General features: G+C 40.6%; 1 protein-coding gene across 1 annotated transcript in view; it reads right to left on the minus strand.

The window, feature by feature from the left end:
* Positions 1-393: 393 nt before the first annotated feature.
* Positions 394-15,609, minus strand: part of LOC132820142 (calpain-5-like) — a 153,770-nt gene continuing 138,554 nt past the window's right edge. Inside the window, exons 11-13 of the mRNA XM_060832083.1 lie at positions 15,054-15,175; positions 12,168-12,304; positions 394-816 (exon numbers count right to left, since the gene is read on the minus strand). Coding sequence (XP_060688066.1) covers positions 637-816; positions 12,168-12,304; positions 15,054-15,175 — 439 coding nt within the window. The 3' untranslated portion in view covers positions 394-636. The remainder of the gene's footprint in view (positions 817-12,167; positions 12,305-15,053; positions 15,176-15,609) is intronic.

Here is a 15,609-nt window from a genome sequence, read left to right on the forward strand (position 1 = left end):
GTCCAAATCAAAGGCACAGTTATCCAGCTTCTATGAAATGCTCATGCACTGGATGGTTATAAACAGATAAAGAGCCATGTATATTAGCTCCTATTAACATTAAGGTTCACCATCAAATTAGATGAAAGGAGTCACAGGAAACAAAATCCAAAAAGGTAGAAGGTACAGTTGACTCAAAAGTTTAACGTATTTATAACATATTAAAGCAGTTTGGGAGTAAGCTTATTAATCTCCTTCAGAAGATAACATGTAATTGCCTCTGAAAAAGGATCAGAAATATGGCTTTTTTAATATAGAAATTAGGGAAGAATGCCTTTCACAATCATGCCTGCTTATACAGGTTCATTCTGTGAAATTCTTTTGAACTAATAATAATTATAAACTGACAGATTATAATAAAAAATGTAAACTTTTGGTCACTGCTATCACAAGATAATTAATACTGATATTTGTTCTCTTAAACTATGGTAAATTTGGAATTTTTTTCTTTTGGGGATTGTCATTGGGGAGAGAGTGGGAAAAGTGTGCAAACATTTCTTTTATGTAGCTCTACAAATTTTCAAACTGTTACAAAGAAACAAAAGAATGCGGATGAAATTCTGCTCTGCAGCAATGTTATTTTGACATTCTTCATTTTCAAAATGCTGCAAGGTTGTTGCTGCTGGTGACAGTGATAGTGATGTAGCTTGGCATTTCACTTTCCTGTCTGTCCTTTGTCTGAAGTTGCAGGATCTGCTGTCTGCTAGAGTTATCTTGGGATTCTTCAAGAGTCACCTCACCAATTAATGTATCACATATTTTGTTGCTGTTCCAGATCTGTGAACAAGAAAATGATTTTCTTTAAAGTTAGTTGTTGAATTAAGATTTTTATTCCACCTTTGCATCTGATTCAGCATGAAGGATGTGGAAAGTGAATCAATACTGTGCTATAGCATAATGATTCTTGAAAAAGATATTGAAGGAGTTGTCATACATGGAAGAGGGAAGCTTGCTGAGAATATTATCATCTGCATAGTTTGATGAACATGGAATTATCAGGGATACATCTACAAGGGGTAAAGGAAGAAAAAATCACAGTTACATGGAAATTTAACTCAACTGTTTTTTGCTTCATTGTCAACTGTTAGAATCCATCAAATCTGACAAACTGTTCTTGAAATTGTAAGATATAACACATTTCAACACTGACACTGTAACAGAAGACTGACAAATTAGGGTTCAATAATTTTCCTCATGGCTTCTAAAATTTAATAGCCATGTAGTATTAACTTTGTGTCTTTCTCCACAGATGTTGCCATAGCTGCTGAATGTTTCTCCAGCATTTTCTACTTTTATTTACATTTCATCACCATGTCTAAACATTAAGAAATAAAAAAGATTACATCAGATATATGGCCCAGATATAGGTAACTCAGCCCAATCAATCCATGCCATTGTTCATTCTGCATTTTAGCCCAAATCTATCTTTTCTTGCTTAAATCTACCATTGAACCCCTTCTCCATGGTATTTTTGTCAAGTTGCCTCTGGTGGGTTCATCCATCGAGTCCACCAGTGTTTTGTTAACAGAACATATTTTTCTTATACCCTGTTGACCATCACTTTAGACATTTTCTCATTAATTAATATTGTTACAAAGCTGGTCCTTTCTAAAACCTGTTCCCTTTTTCAAGGATACTATGTCCTTGGTTTTTCTCAGAATCATCATAAAACACTCCGGGCTCTGAAATGGCTGGATTTGGTACAGAGATCAAAGAGTATTTGAGGTCTTTTGTTTATAAGTAAACAGATGAGACTTTTGGCCAAACTGTTTTTATGTTTTTAGAAGAAACCTGTATAAGTCAAGTGGGTGTTGCGAGTTCTTAAGCTGAGTAGTTTAGTTCAGAACTTGGTTAGAAGTTCACCTGTGGGCTGTGTGGAAATAGGCTGCTAGACTCTCTCTCCTTCTGCCCTTCTCACTTCGACCTGTAAGCCTTTGTTTAATTTTTACTGTGTTTCAGGGGGTTTGTTTATTGTGACTGTTGTGCATATTCAGAGCAGCATAATTAAGTCTTGTTTGGATAGTCTGAGCTCTGTAGGTATTTTTTTACTCTGTTCTTTGTATTTCATTCCAAAATTTTTTGGATAAATTTTTATCTGTTTTGAAACTTGGTAGTCAACATGGCTAATTTATTTTGCCTGCTTAAGAATGTTTTGAGTTGTTTGGCCTAGTCCATAACAGATTGGGGCTCTTTGCGGGATTTTAAACAGCAAGTGGTAAGTGCTAGTGTCTTTACTTTGGGTGTTGGTTTGGTTGGGTAGACAAAGCTTGGGATAGTAATGGCTCTTATAGTCGCCAAGATAATTTTGTATGTGGACGAGGTGACGCAAAAAGTGAATAAGACCAAGTTGCTGGAATTAGCAGACCAGCTGGGGTTGGAGCTGCCTGTGATGAAAGGAGAGATAGCTACAGCAGTAGCTCAGCATTTAAACTTGCTGGAGAAACCATCAGAATCTATGGAGATGGCAAGAATTCACCTGCAAATGAAGCAGCTTGAGTTAGAGACAAGAGATAAGGAAAGGACAGTGGAGCTGAAACAGTTTGAGTCATGATTAGAAGCAGAAGAGACAGAAAAAAAGAGAGCGTTTGAACTTTAGAAAATGACACTTAGAGAGGGAATCTGCTTAAAAGGCTGGAGATAAAGGCTGAAGGTAAGCTTAACGATGAAGTAGTCCAAACTCATGTGGAAGAGCAGAGAGTTAAAACAGCAAGGTTAGCAGTTGAAAGGGCTTGGTTTGGCCTCCAGAATCAATTGCTGTCCATGAGGTCTAGAAATTGGGTCAAAGAGAAATCCTCATATGGAAAGGGAAAGGTAGATCTCAGTGACGATTATAAGGAGAACTTACCACAGGGTAAAAAGAAAACCCTTGAGGGGAACAAAGAAGTTAAAAGGCTCCAGTGTTTTCATTATAATAAATTGAGCCACATGAAATAAGTGTTGGTGGGTTAGAAGAAAGTCGATGTAGGAAAACAGGATACGTTTTGTTGGCATGGTAACAGAAAGCCCAATGGAAGCTAGAAAGCTGAATCAGTGGTTGATTAAGGAGGAAGTGCCAGATCTGCCTGAAAAATATACATGCAAAAGGTAAAGTTTATTCACATAGGTCAGGAGTAGCAGGTAAAGAGGTTGCAATATTAAGGGACACCGGATCCTCTCAGTCTGTGATTCTGAAGGATAAGGAGATATGTACTTCTGAAGGATTATTGCCAGAAAAGGTACTGGTACATGGGGAGACAAAAAGTGCTCAATTATGTAAAGTGGGGCTAGAGTGTCCAGGAAAGATTGGAGAACTTGTGGTAGGAGTACTGGGCAAACTCTCAGCTCCTGGAATACAATTTGTCCTTGCAAATTATATAGCTGATTCACTGATAGGCACGCTGCTTATCCTAGTTGAACAGCCAGTGGAAACTCAGGCAGTTGAAGCATTGCAGGAGACTTATTTGGAGATTTCCCAGATTGTTTCTTAACAAGGTCACAGAGGCACAAGCTGAAGCAGGAGAGATAAAAAGCCACAGATAAGGAAGCCAAAGGCTTCAGAGGCTTTTTTGATCAGATAAGTGGGACAGATCAGCAGCAAATAGATAAACATGCCAGTTGTATCAAAAGGCATTTGCAGAGCAGGAGAGTGAATTCATCCCTGTGTGTTATTATTAACAAATGATGTCTTAATGAGGAAATGGAGAACATCACATTCGAGTGGGTGAGAAATGGGCAGAAGTTCATCAAATTGTTTTACCAGTACGGTTTAGAAAGGAGGTTCTGCAAGTGACCTCTGAGCTACCACCTGGAGGTTATGTAGGGGTGAGGTAAACACAGGCTAAAGTACAAAGACATTTTTACTGGCCTGCACTACACAAAGATGTAGTTGAATTTTGCCAAACGTGTCATACATGTGAGCTAATCAGAAAACCACAGGCAGTAATAAAACCTGCACCTTTAATACCTATTCCTGCATTTGAGGAATCTTTCACAAGAATCTTGATTGATTGCATAGGTCCCCTACCTCAAAGAAAAAGTGGGAATAAGTATTTATTAACAATAATGGATGTATTGACTAGATTTCCAGAGGCAATCCCATTGTGTAACATCATAGCTAAAAGGGTTGAAGAATTACTCAATTTTTTTTTGGTAGATACAGACTACCAATACAGATCCAGTCAGATCAAGGTCAAACTTCACATCCAAACTACTCAAGGAGGTTATGGATAATTTGGGAGTAAAGCAATTCAAATCTACTGCGAACCATCCGGAATCGCAGGGAGCACTAGAGAGATGGCATCAAACACTAAAAACCATTTTGAGGTCTTATGGTCAGGACTATCCAGATGATTGGGATAAGGGAATTCTGTTTGTACTTTTTGCGATCAGAGGTGCACCAAATGAATTGATCAAATTCAGTCCATTTGAATTAATCTTTGTGTATGAAATAAGATGACCCTTAAAGTTGATTAAGGAGAAATTAGTAAGTCAGAATTCAGAGACCAGCCATTTGGACTATGTGTAAAGTTTTAGAGAATGACTAAATAGAGCTGGGGGGTTGGCTAGACAGCATTTAATAATATCGCAGCAGACAATCAAATAAGAAGCAGATAAGAAATCACAAATTTGCAATTTTGCCATTGGGGATAAGGTATTGGTATACTTCCAGTAATAGATGAACTTTCAAAGCAAGGTTTAGTGGGCCTTATCAAATCAAGAAGAAATTAAGTGAGGTGAACTACTTGATAAGGACTCCAGTCAGGAAGAAATCTCAGTGTGTCATGTGAATATGCTCAAAAGGTATTTTGAAAGGGAAGGAAAGCAAGAGGAGAAGGTGTTAATGATTACAGCACAGAAGGAAGAGCCAAGTTCAGAGGTTTCTGATTTGAGGAATGTCCAATTCAAATTGGACAATGAGGAAGTTGTCAAAAATTGGGATTAATTATTGAGTTATCTTCCACAAGAAAATCAAAAATGACCTGAAAGAGTTAATACTATTGTTATGACGTGGGGTAAACCCCCCTCTTAATTTTAAAGCAGCAGCACAGAAAAGATTTATCCCCAGCAGAATTCTGTGAAAATTCAAGAGGCCAAGAACTAATTAAAGTGAAAAGTAACAACTTTATTTCTTAACATATTAAAGAGAATAATTAACTAACAACTGTTTACAACTCGTTCCTCTAACCTATCTTTTAATTTCCCTTGTATAATACTAGTCCGATAAAACACTCCTGATGAAGATTTACCAAAATTCAAATTTCAAAACCTGGCAGCTGTCAAATCTTCTCTTTGTATCTTCCTCTGGAGGTTTTCTTCTTTGCATTCTGTGGGGTCAACCTTCCATGACCGATGGCCAGGCAGCATCCGAGGACATTCTGGATGAGCTCATTCCTGATGAAGGGTTCCTGCCTGAAATATCGATTTTCCTGCTCCTCAGATGCTGCCTGACCTGCTGTGCATTTTCAGATTCTGGATTAGAGTGGTGCTGGAAAGGCACAGCAGTTCAGGCAGCATCCGAGGAGCAGGAAAATCGACGTTTCAGACAAAAGCCCTTCATCAGGAATACAGGCAGAGTGCCTGAAGAGTGGAGAGATAAATGACAGGAGTGTGGGAGTGGGGAGAACGTAGTATAGAGTACAGTAGGTGAGTGGGGGTGGGTACGGAGGTGATAGGAGGGTGGGAGAAGGTAGCAAAGAGTACAATGGGTGAATGGGGGTTGGATGAAGGTGATAGGTCAGAGAAGAGGGTAGAGTGGATAGGTGGAAAGGAAGATAGGCAGGTAGGACAGGTCATGGGACAGTGCTGAGCTGGAAGTTTGAAACTGGGGTGAGGTGGGGGAAGGGGAAACGAGGAAACTGGTGAAGTCCACATTTCAACCCCAGGGCATCAATGTTCCGAGGTGGAAGATGAGGCGTTCTTACTGCAGACGTCGGGTGGTGAGGGAGCAGCGGTGAAGGAGGCTCAGGACCTCCATGTCCTCGGCAGAGTGGGAGGGGGAGTTGAAATATTGGGCCACAGAGCGGTGTGGTTGATTGGTGCGGGTGTCCCAGAGTGTTCCCTAAAGCACTGTGCTAGGAAGCATCCAGTCTCCCCAATGTAGAGGAGACCGCATCAGGAGCAACAGATACAATAAATGATATTGGTGGATGTGCAGGTAAAACTTTGATGGATGTGGAAGGCTCCTTTGGGGCCTTGGATGGAGGTGAGGGAGGAGGTGTGGGCGCAGGTTTTGCAATTCCTGCGGTGGCAGGGGAAAGTGCCAGGAAGGGAGGGTGGGTTGTTGGGGGACGAGGACCTGACCAGGTAGTCACTGAGGCAACGGTCTTTGCAGAAGGCGGAAAAGGGATGAGGAGGTAAATATATCCCTGGTGGTGGGGTCCATTTGGAGGTGGAGGAAATGTCATCAGATGATTTGATTTATGCGAAGGTTGGTGGGGTGGAAGGTGAGGACCAAGGGGGTTCTGTCCTTGTTACGGCTGGAGTGGTGGGGTCTGAGAGCGGAGGTGCAGGATGTGGACGAGATGTGTGGGAGGGCATCTTTAATCACATGGGAAGGGAAATTGCTGTCTCTAACGAAGGAGGCCATCTGGTGTTTTCTGTGGTGGAACTGGTCCTCCTAGGAGCAGATACGGTGGAGGCGGAGGAATTGAGAATACGGGATGGCATTTTGCAGGAAGTAGAGTGGGAAGAAGTGTAATCCAGGTAGCTGTGGGAGTCGGTGGTTTGTAAAAATTGTCGGTGTCAAGTCGGTCTTCATTAATAGAAATGGAGAGGTCCAGGAAGTGGAGGGAGGTGTCAGAGATGGTCCAGGTAAATTTAAGGTCAGGGTGGAATGTGTTGAAGTGGATGAATTGCTCAACCTCCTTGCAGGAGCATGAGGTGGCACCGATGCAGTCATCAATGTAGTAGAGGAAGAGGTGGGGAGTAGTGCCAGTGTAACTACGGATGATGGACTGTTCTACGTAGCCAACAAAGAGACAGGCATAACTGGGGCCCATACGAGTGCCCATGGCTACCCGTTTAATCTGGAGGAAGTGGGAGGATTTGAAGGAGCATTTCCAACACCACTCTAATCTTGACCCTAATCTCCAGCATCTGCAATCCTCACTTTCGCCTTCCATGACCAATGTTGTGTCTCTAGAACAGCACCTGTGCTTTCACGATTCCATTTTATTTATCACCAGTTTTGCTTCTCGGAGTCGTTCAAAGAGCTCTGCCAACTGTACCATGTGACCTTTCCAGGACTTACTAAAGATTATTAAACCATCCAAATAGACTGCACAGTTTGTTAACCTAGCCACAAATATGTTCATGCGTCTTTGGAATGTGGTGGGTGCGTTCTTCATTCCAAAGGGCATCATTTTAAACTGATATAGCCAATTTAGGGTTACAAATGCAGAAATTTCTTTCGCTGACTCTGAAGATGATATTTGGCAGTAACCACGCATTAAGTCCAACTTGGTGATGTAACTGGCTTGTCTGACTTTCTCGATACAGTCCTCCAATCTAGGAATTAGATAGGAGTCTGATATTGTAACAGCATTGATCTTTCGATAATCCATGCAGAATCGTTGAGTCCCATCCATTTTGGGAACTAAGACGATTGGCAAACTCCACTTGCTTTGACTTGGTTCGACAATATCCTCATCGAGCATGGCCTCTACCTTCATCTGGACCTGTCTGGATTTGAAGGGATTAAGCCGATAGGGTTGTTGTTTTATCAGAGCAGTATTCCCTACATATACTTCACGTATTATAGCATTCATCATCTATCTGATTCTTACATATGTCCTTATCTTTCAACTGTATTCTATGCTCCTGAGATGGATAGCTTACTAACCTATCCCACTCCTCAAGGACTTCTTCATTTTTTAAATCTATTTTGAGACACATCAAAATCTACATCATCTGGATTTGATTCCTCACTCTGCGGGGCAGTAACTAACATCTGTTTATCCAGTTCTTTCTCTCTTGTCTAATACAGTTTCAACATGTTCACTTGACATACCTGATGCCCTTTTTTTCCCTATCAGGCATCTTTACTAGATAGTTCACCTGACTCAACTTTTTCTCAATTTGATAGGGACCACTATACCTTGCTTTGAAGTGATCTCCTATCACTGGTAACTGTTTACAACTCATTCCTCTAACATATCTTTTACCTTCCCTTCTGTAATACTCGTCCATTAAACCGCTACCCCCCCCCCTAACCTCCCACCCCACCCCAAGTAAGATTTACCAAAATTCAAATTTCAAAACCTGGCAGCTGTCAAATCTTCTCTTTGTATCTTCCTCTGTAGATTTTCTTAGGATTTCTTTTTCCCAGGTCATTGATAGATAAATGGACCTTTAAGAGAGCTGTGTTTTGGGCAGTCTGTACATGCTGGTGTCTTGGCAATTCTCTTTCAACTGTTCAAGTTTTCCCAATCTTATACCCCAAAGCATCGGATTGTGTTATTGGCTTTTAATATTGTCAATATTCTAAATTCAAACTGGATTGGAGTTTGGTATTTTTGCGGTATAACTTAAACAGATTGGCTGAATTTGAATTTGTTTTTGTATCCAGACAACCAGCTATTCTAGCTGCTGGACCAAATTTTACAATGCAACATCTTCAGCATTCTGTGTGCCTCTCTAAATCCTTAACTCTCTTAAAGGTACAGTACACTTCTACACCTTCATAACCCTAACGTGGGGAGATATGCAGAAATAAACTGGGAAGAACTAACCTAATTGCTCATGTTGATATAGGTTATGCTGTTCTGATTAAGTGACGTCCTTACAGGCCAGGCATAACCCTCTAAAATTGGCACAGGTATAGAAGGAGATAGGATGCATGCTCCAAGATGGCATAATCGAAATGAGTTAGTGACTGGAGCTCACCTATAGTCATGGTGTTAAAGCCAGCTGGTACCCAATGGTTATGTGTGCACTATCACAAAGTCAATGCTGTTAAAATAAATTATGCATTTCCAATTCCATGGTTGGAGGACTGTGTCGAAAAGGTGGGAGGAACCACTTACATTTCTAAGTTGGACTTACTCAAAGGGGACTGGCACATACCTCTGTCAGAGAGAGCAAAGGTCATTGCCAGGTTACTCAACCGTGGTGTTTGCATTGATAACCTGGTGATTTTTAGTCACGCATAGAAGAAATGTTTATAGCATTTATTGAACATGTTCAATTGACTTCGGAAGGCAGGCTTGGTGATAAACCTAGCTAAAAATGAATTTTCCAAAGCTCAAGTCACCTTCCTGGACTATGTTATTGCATACAGACAAATGGCCCCACAGGATGCCTAACCAAAAGTAATTGGGAAATTTCCCACACTGTCAATGAAAAGAGCAGTACTACGGTTCCTGGGATTGTATGGATTTACCAAAAATTGGTGTTGGATTTTAACAGTGTGGCTGCTCCACTCACCCAATTGTTAAAAAAAGGGCAAGAGGTTTCAGTGGACAGCGGACTATCAAAAGGCATTTGACAGCCGAAAAACTGTTAACTACTGCCCCAGTATGAGCCACACCTGATTATATGAAGCGTTTCAAGGTAGCTATCGATGCCAATGATATGGGTGTTGGTGTGGTGCTCCTGCAGGATGATGACGAGGGAATAGAAAGACCCAACAGTTTTTTTTTCAGGAAATTGAATGTTCATCCACAGAAATATTCAATGGTGGAGAAAGAGACTTGGAGCAATGATGTTGGCATTACAACATTCTAGTGTTTATATTAATAGCAATGCATCTGAGACAATCGTATGCACTGATCATAACCCACTGACATCTGTGGAAAAATTTAAGGACAAAAATGCCAGACTGTTTAGATGGAGCTTATTGTTGCAGCCATTCAATTTGACAATTGTGCATGTGGCAGGTCATGAAAACACCATTGCCAATGTGTCATCAGGACTCGAATGAGATACAGGGGCGTAGAGTGGCAGGTGTGCCAAAGCCTGAATTCACACGTGGTTGTGCATGTTTGCATGTGTGTAGTTAGTATAGTGTATTTGTTTTAGACTGCTAACCAGTTTGTTTTTGAACAGTTTTAAAAATGAAGCTATCTTTTGATATTCATAGTTCATTTTTTTTTAAAAAGGGGATGGGTTTTAAAGAGCTGGTCCTTCTTTCTAAAAGCTGTTCTTTTTCTCAAGGATACTATGTCCTTGGTTTTTCTCAGAATGGTCATAACACACTCTGGGCTCCAAAACAGCTGGGTTCGGTACAGGGATAAAAGAGCATTGGAGGTCTTTTTTGTTTATACATAAACAGATAAGACTTTAGGCCAAAGCTTTATTGTTTTGAAGTAACCTGTAAAAGTTAGTAGTTCAGCTGTGGAGCTGTGTGGAAACAGGGTGCTAAACCCTCTCTCCTTCTGCCCTTCTAACTTTGATCTGTAAATCTTTATTTCATTTTTATGGTGTTTCAGGGAGTTTGCTTATTGGGACTATTGTGCATATTCGAAACAGCATAATTAAGTCTAGTTTGGATAGACTGAGTTCTGTATGTATTTTTTATTCTGTTCTTTGTGTTTCATTCTGTAATTTTGTGAATAAATTCTTGTCTGTTTTAAAACCTGGTACTGGATTAGTGGTGCTGGAAGAGCACAGCCGTTCAGGCAGCATCCGAGGAACAGTAAAATCGGTGTTCGGGCAAAAGCCCTTCATCAGGGATACAGGCAGAGAGCCTGAAGGGTGGAGAGATAAGTGAGATGAGGGTGGGGGTGGGGAGAAAGTAGCATAGAGTACAATAGGTGAGTGGGGGACGTGATGAAGGTGATAGGTCGGGGGGGGTGGCGTGGATAGGTGGAAAAGAAGACAGGCAGGTAGGACAAGTCATGGGGACAGTGCTGAGCTGGAAGTTTGGAACTAGGGTGAGGTGGGGGAAGGGGAAATGAGGAAACTGTTGAAGTCCACATTGATGCTCTGGAGTTGAAGTGTTCTGAGGCTGAAGATGAGGCAGTTCTTCCTCCAGGCGTCGGGTGGTGGGGGAGCGGCGGTGAAGGAGGCCAAGGACCTCCATGTCCTCGGCAGAGTGGGATGGAGAGTTGAAATGTTGGGCCACAGGGCGGTGTGGTTGATTGGTGCAGGTGTCCCGGAGATGTTCCCTAAAGCTCTCTGCCCGCACAATCAATCACACCGTCCTGTGGCCCAACATTTCAACTCTCCCTCCCACTCTGCCGAGGACATGGAGGTCCTGGGCCTCTTTCACCGCCGTTCCATCATCACCCTTCAGGCTCTCTGCCTGTATTCCTGATGAAGGGCTTTTGCCTGAAACATCGATTTTACTGCTCCTCGCTTGCTGCCTGAACTGCTGTGCTCTTCCAGCACCACTAATCCAGAATCTGGTTTCCAGCATCTGCAGTCATTGTTTTTACTTTTAAAACCTGGTATTCAACCTAGCTAATTTACTCTGGGTAATTTTCACTGTACACTTACTAAAACAAATTGCAAAGTTATGATCTGGGCTGCCTGCTTAAGAATATTTTGAGTGGTCTGCCTTAATCCAAGTTATATTGTCGGATACTCTATCAATGTTTTGCACTGTACTAATTTGATTTACATCATATTTATGTTCTTTGATATTATCTTACAGAAATTTTATTATTGTCAGTATTGCCTAGCTATTCCATTACTGAACTGTTCTTGTATTCCCTTTTTCTATTACAATTGACAATCTTCCTGCATTGGGTTTTTCATATAATGGGTTAAAAAGGAATCTTGTGTACATTTTAGGAACTTTATTCTTATCCCTTTTCACAATCTTTTATTTGTTCAATTAATGTTAAGGTATTAACAATTATTCTTTTCTTTCTCAATTCACTAATTTGTCGGAATAAGATTTGCCAGATGTTGCAGGGTATTTGTCCAATGTGTATTTGAGCCATGCACATCAAAATGATTCCACATTTAATTCCCAGTTCATGCTGGGTTAGCTGTTGTTAGGTACATGACTTTAGGATAGGGGAGCACAATTGATGGCAATAAAAGTACATCACATACTATTTCATGGAATCAAGCGATCATTTAGCCTAAAAACTTTAGATTATTCAATCATACCCTGAGCAATAGTCTTAGAACTCAGTCAACCTCAGAATTAATTGTTCACCATGTATCCAGCTATTGATCTTCAACAGTGACTGACAGCTTACCTGAATGATTATTGGGAGCTTGGGGTTTCTCCTGTAAAAAATGGCGTTGGTATCAAATTGAGGATTCAGCGTGTCTTCAAAAATAGCTGTAGAGATTTTGTGATATTCGCATTTAAAAACCGCGTATGCATCTGCTCCTGTAATATGCCAAGAAATAGATGCAATTAATTTTACATCCTATTGCATGAAAACGATTCAGTAAAATTTGCACTGTAAAATAAAGATATATTATTGAATTATCATGAAAGGGGGAGTGTGAACATTACAAGAACAAAGTCACTTATTGTTTTTCAACTTGCATTCCAAGATTTCAACAGGTTTAAACAAGGTATATAATTGTCATGCTTCTGGATTTCTGACTGCTTGCTTAGGAAAGGACTTTGGAGTTACTTAGGTTAAAATTATTAGGTGTTGAAACCAGTTAATAAGATATTGCATTTATTACACCCAGTTTCTGGGACAAGGTGGATTCAGGCAACCTGTCTGACTAGATTACTTGGAAAAATAAAATGTGTTTGTGGACATAGTGGGGTAGTAGTAATGACACTGTTACAGCATCAAGAGGCTGAGACTAAAGTTCTGGGAATACAGCAGTCCACATAGTACACAGGCACTAGTGGGATTTCTATTTAATAAATAAAAGACAAATAATTTGACTAGTCTTCATAAAATGGTGACTTTGAAACGATCATTAATTGTCATAAAAGCCCACTTGGTTCACAAATGTCCTTTAGGGAAATGAATCTGTCATCCTTACTTCATCTGACCTACATGAGACTCCTGGCCCACAGCAATTTCAGTTGACTCTTTGAAGTGGCCTGGTAAACCATTTTATTCCAAAGCAATTAGGGATCAGCAACAAGTACAAGCCCACAACCCATTAGAATTAAAAACAAAATTCCAGAAAATGCATCATGTTAGAATGCTTTTTCCAGGAGGATGAGTTTCGATGAGCTTTCACTTAAGAGACACAGCTAGTTGGATTGATAGTTTATTGTGAATATATCTGAACACCGAGAATGGGCAGAACATCTACTGTCAACCGCTGATTTTCTTTAAACACCATTTAGAGAGTGAGCAAAGTCTCTCCTAAACGTCTAGGCTGACCAATTTCCAACCGTCTTCTGGTGAAGGAAATGCAGTGAATGCACTAATAAGATAATCCGTGAAATTTATTACTTACTGTTATGGAGGGTAATACAGAAGTAAGGTGAAGTGAGATTTATTTTGTTCTAGTTCTTAGACCAGATGGTTGACTGAGAATTAGCTTTGTCTCATTAATAGATATCCATCAGATCTCTTTTCAAAGGTTGAAAATGCATATGTTGTGGGATACACATGGACTATAGGGCCCAGTTCACAGCACAATAATTTCTTTTTTTTCAAGCTCCAGATGTGGCCTGGGGGGACTAAATATTAAGCAGTCAGAGTAATCAAGATTTCCTTAAGTGAGAGTCTAGAGACATCAAACCTGAGGAAATATCTCGCACTGAATGCAAAATGTGAAAATGATACTGCCCTGTTTAAATAAAGGTTTTGGTGGATTTTGCATCTTCTAAAAATAAATGATGTTAGTGCTCGGGTCATTCCTAGTATGCTTTGTGGTTTTCTATATGTTATAGAGTCATAGAGATGTACAGCATGGAAACAGACCCTTCGGTCCAACTCGTCCATGCCAGCCAGATATCCCAACCCAATCTAGTCCCACCTGCCAGCACCTGGCCCATATCCCTCCAAACCCTTCCTATTCATATATCCATCCAACTGCCTCTTAAATGTTGCAATTGTACCAGCCTCCACCACTTCCTCTGGCAGCTCACTCCATACACGTACCACCCTCTGCATGAAAAAGTTGCCCCTTAGGTCTCTTTTATATCTTTCCCCTCACCCTAAACCTATGCCCTCTAGTTCTGGATTCCTCCACCCCAGGGAAAAGACTTTGTCGATTTACCCTATCCATGCCCCTCATAATTTTGTAAACCTCTATAAGGTCACCCCTCAGCCTCCAATGCTCCAGGGAAAACAACCCCAGCCTGTTCAGCCTCTCCCTATAGCTCAAATTCTCCAACCCTGGCAACATCCTTGTAAATCTTTTCTGAACCCTTTCAAGTTTCACAACGTCTTTCCGATAGGAAGGAGACCATAATTGCACACAATACTCCAACAGTGGCCTAACCAACATCCTGTACAACCGCAACATGACCTTCCAACTCCTGTACTCAATACTCTGACCAATAAAGGAAAGCATACCAACCACCTTCTTCACTATCCTATTAGTCCATATAACATTACCAAAGAGAGTGGGTTCATGTTGAGACAGATGTGTTGACTTTTATTAGAAACACTAACTATGGACATGGCTATAATAATGCAGACTTACACAAAGTCTGGGTCTGTATTTACTGATGTTACTATACATTATATACATACAGATGACTGGCTTACACTGCTGCCATTGTGCAAAGGTGGGGCAGGTGCCAGAAAACATATAAGTCATGTGTCATGTAGGTGTCTTAAAGAGACAGGCCTGTCTGGTCTGGAATCTACACTGTAAAACACTAATTCCTGTTTTAGGCATTCAAGATCAGCTTTGACATGGTTATATCCGAATGAAATAATCCCTATTACAAGATTCTAAATTCATAAGAGCACCATGATGGTATTTCTAATTTCTCACAACAACTGTTATATACCACGGTTTGAATGAGGCTAGTAATTTTATTACCAAATTTATAAGCATTTTTTGCTGCGGACCATCCTTGTTCACCAATTTGCTGGCCTGACATTGTTAAGTATTGCTAGAAATGTAGAGTCAATCTATGGATCCAAGATCTTCAAGATGATGCCAAGTTACATCTATACAAGGATGAAACTCAAAGGACATACCTCCAGATGAATTTTGTTTTGGCAGATCTGTCGCACTGTGAAGGTGGACCTTTGTAACAATCCGTGGATAACGAATAATAATGTTCCAACATGTCATTTCTGGTTTGTCAAGGGTCAGCTCCCTAGGGTTAAAAGTTAGGACAGAACAGAAAGTGTTGTCAGTAACATTCACAGTTGAGTACATTGACATTTTTCACGATAGTGTTCTTGAGTCACTTGTCCAAGGTCATCTTCAAGTTCTTCAGTAACTGATGATAGACCGACTGTATAGCGTAATCTATTTTGTTAATTCAGTTAGCAAAGACTTAAATCACAACAGGGTGGGCCCAATTCACTGAGATTTTAGCAAATGAGATGTCCTAACATGGAACATAGAGCTTCAACTAAAATAAGTACGTTTACATCACCACAGGAAATGACATCACCAACCCAAGGAAACCTGAACACAAGTAGAAATCAGGTCACGAACACCAATGCTTCACCAGAGGCTCACTGATGATGTTACCTAGTATGGTGACAAAATGTCTGAAAACAAGCGAGCAAACTTACATCCAGA

Source organism: Hemiscyllium ocellatum, chromosome 11 (genome assembly GCF_020745735.1).
Source record: "Hemiscyllium ocellatum isolate sHemOce1 chromosome 11, sHemOce1.pat.X.cur, whole genome shotgun sequence".
NCBI classification, from domain to species: Eukaryota; Metazoa; Chordata; class Chondrichthyes; order Orectolobiformes; family Hemiscylliidae; genus Hemiscyllium; species Hemiscyllium ocellatum.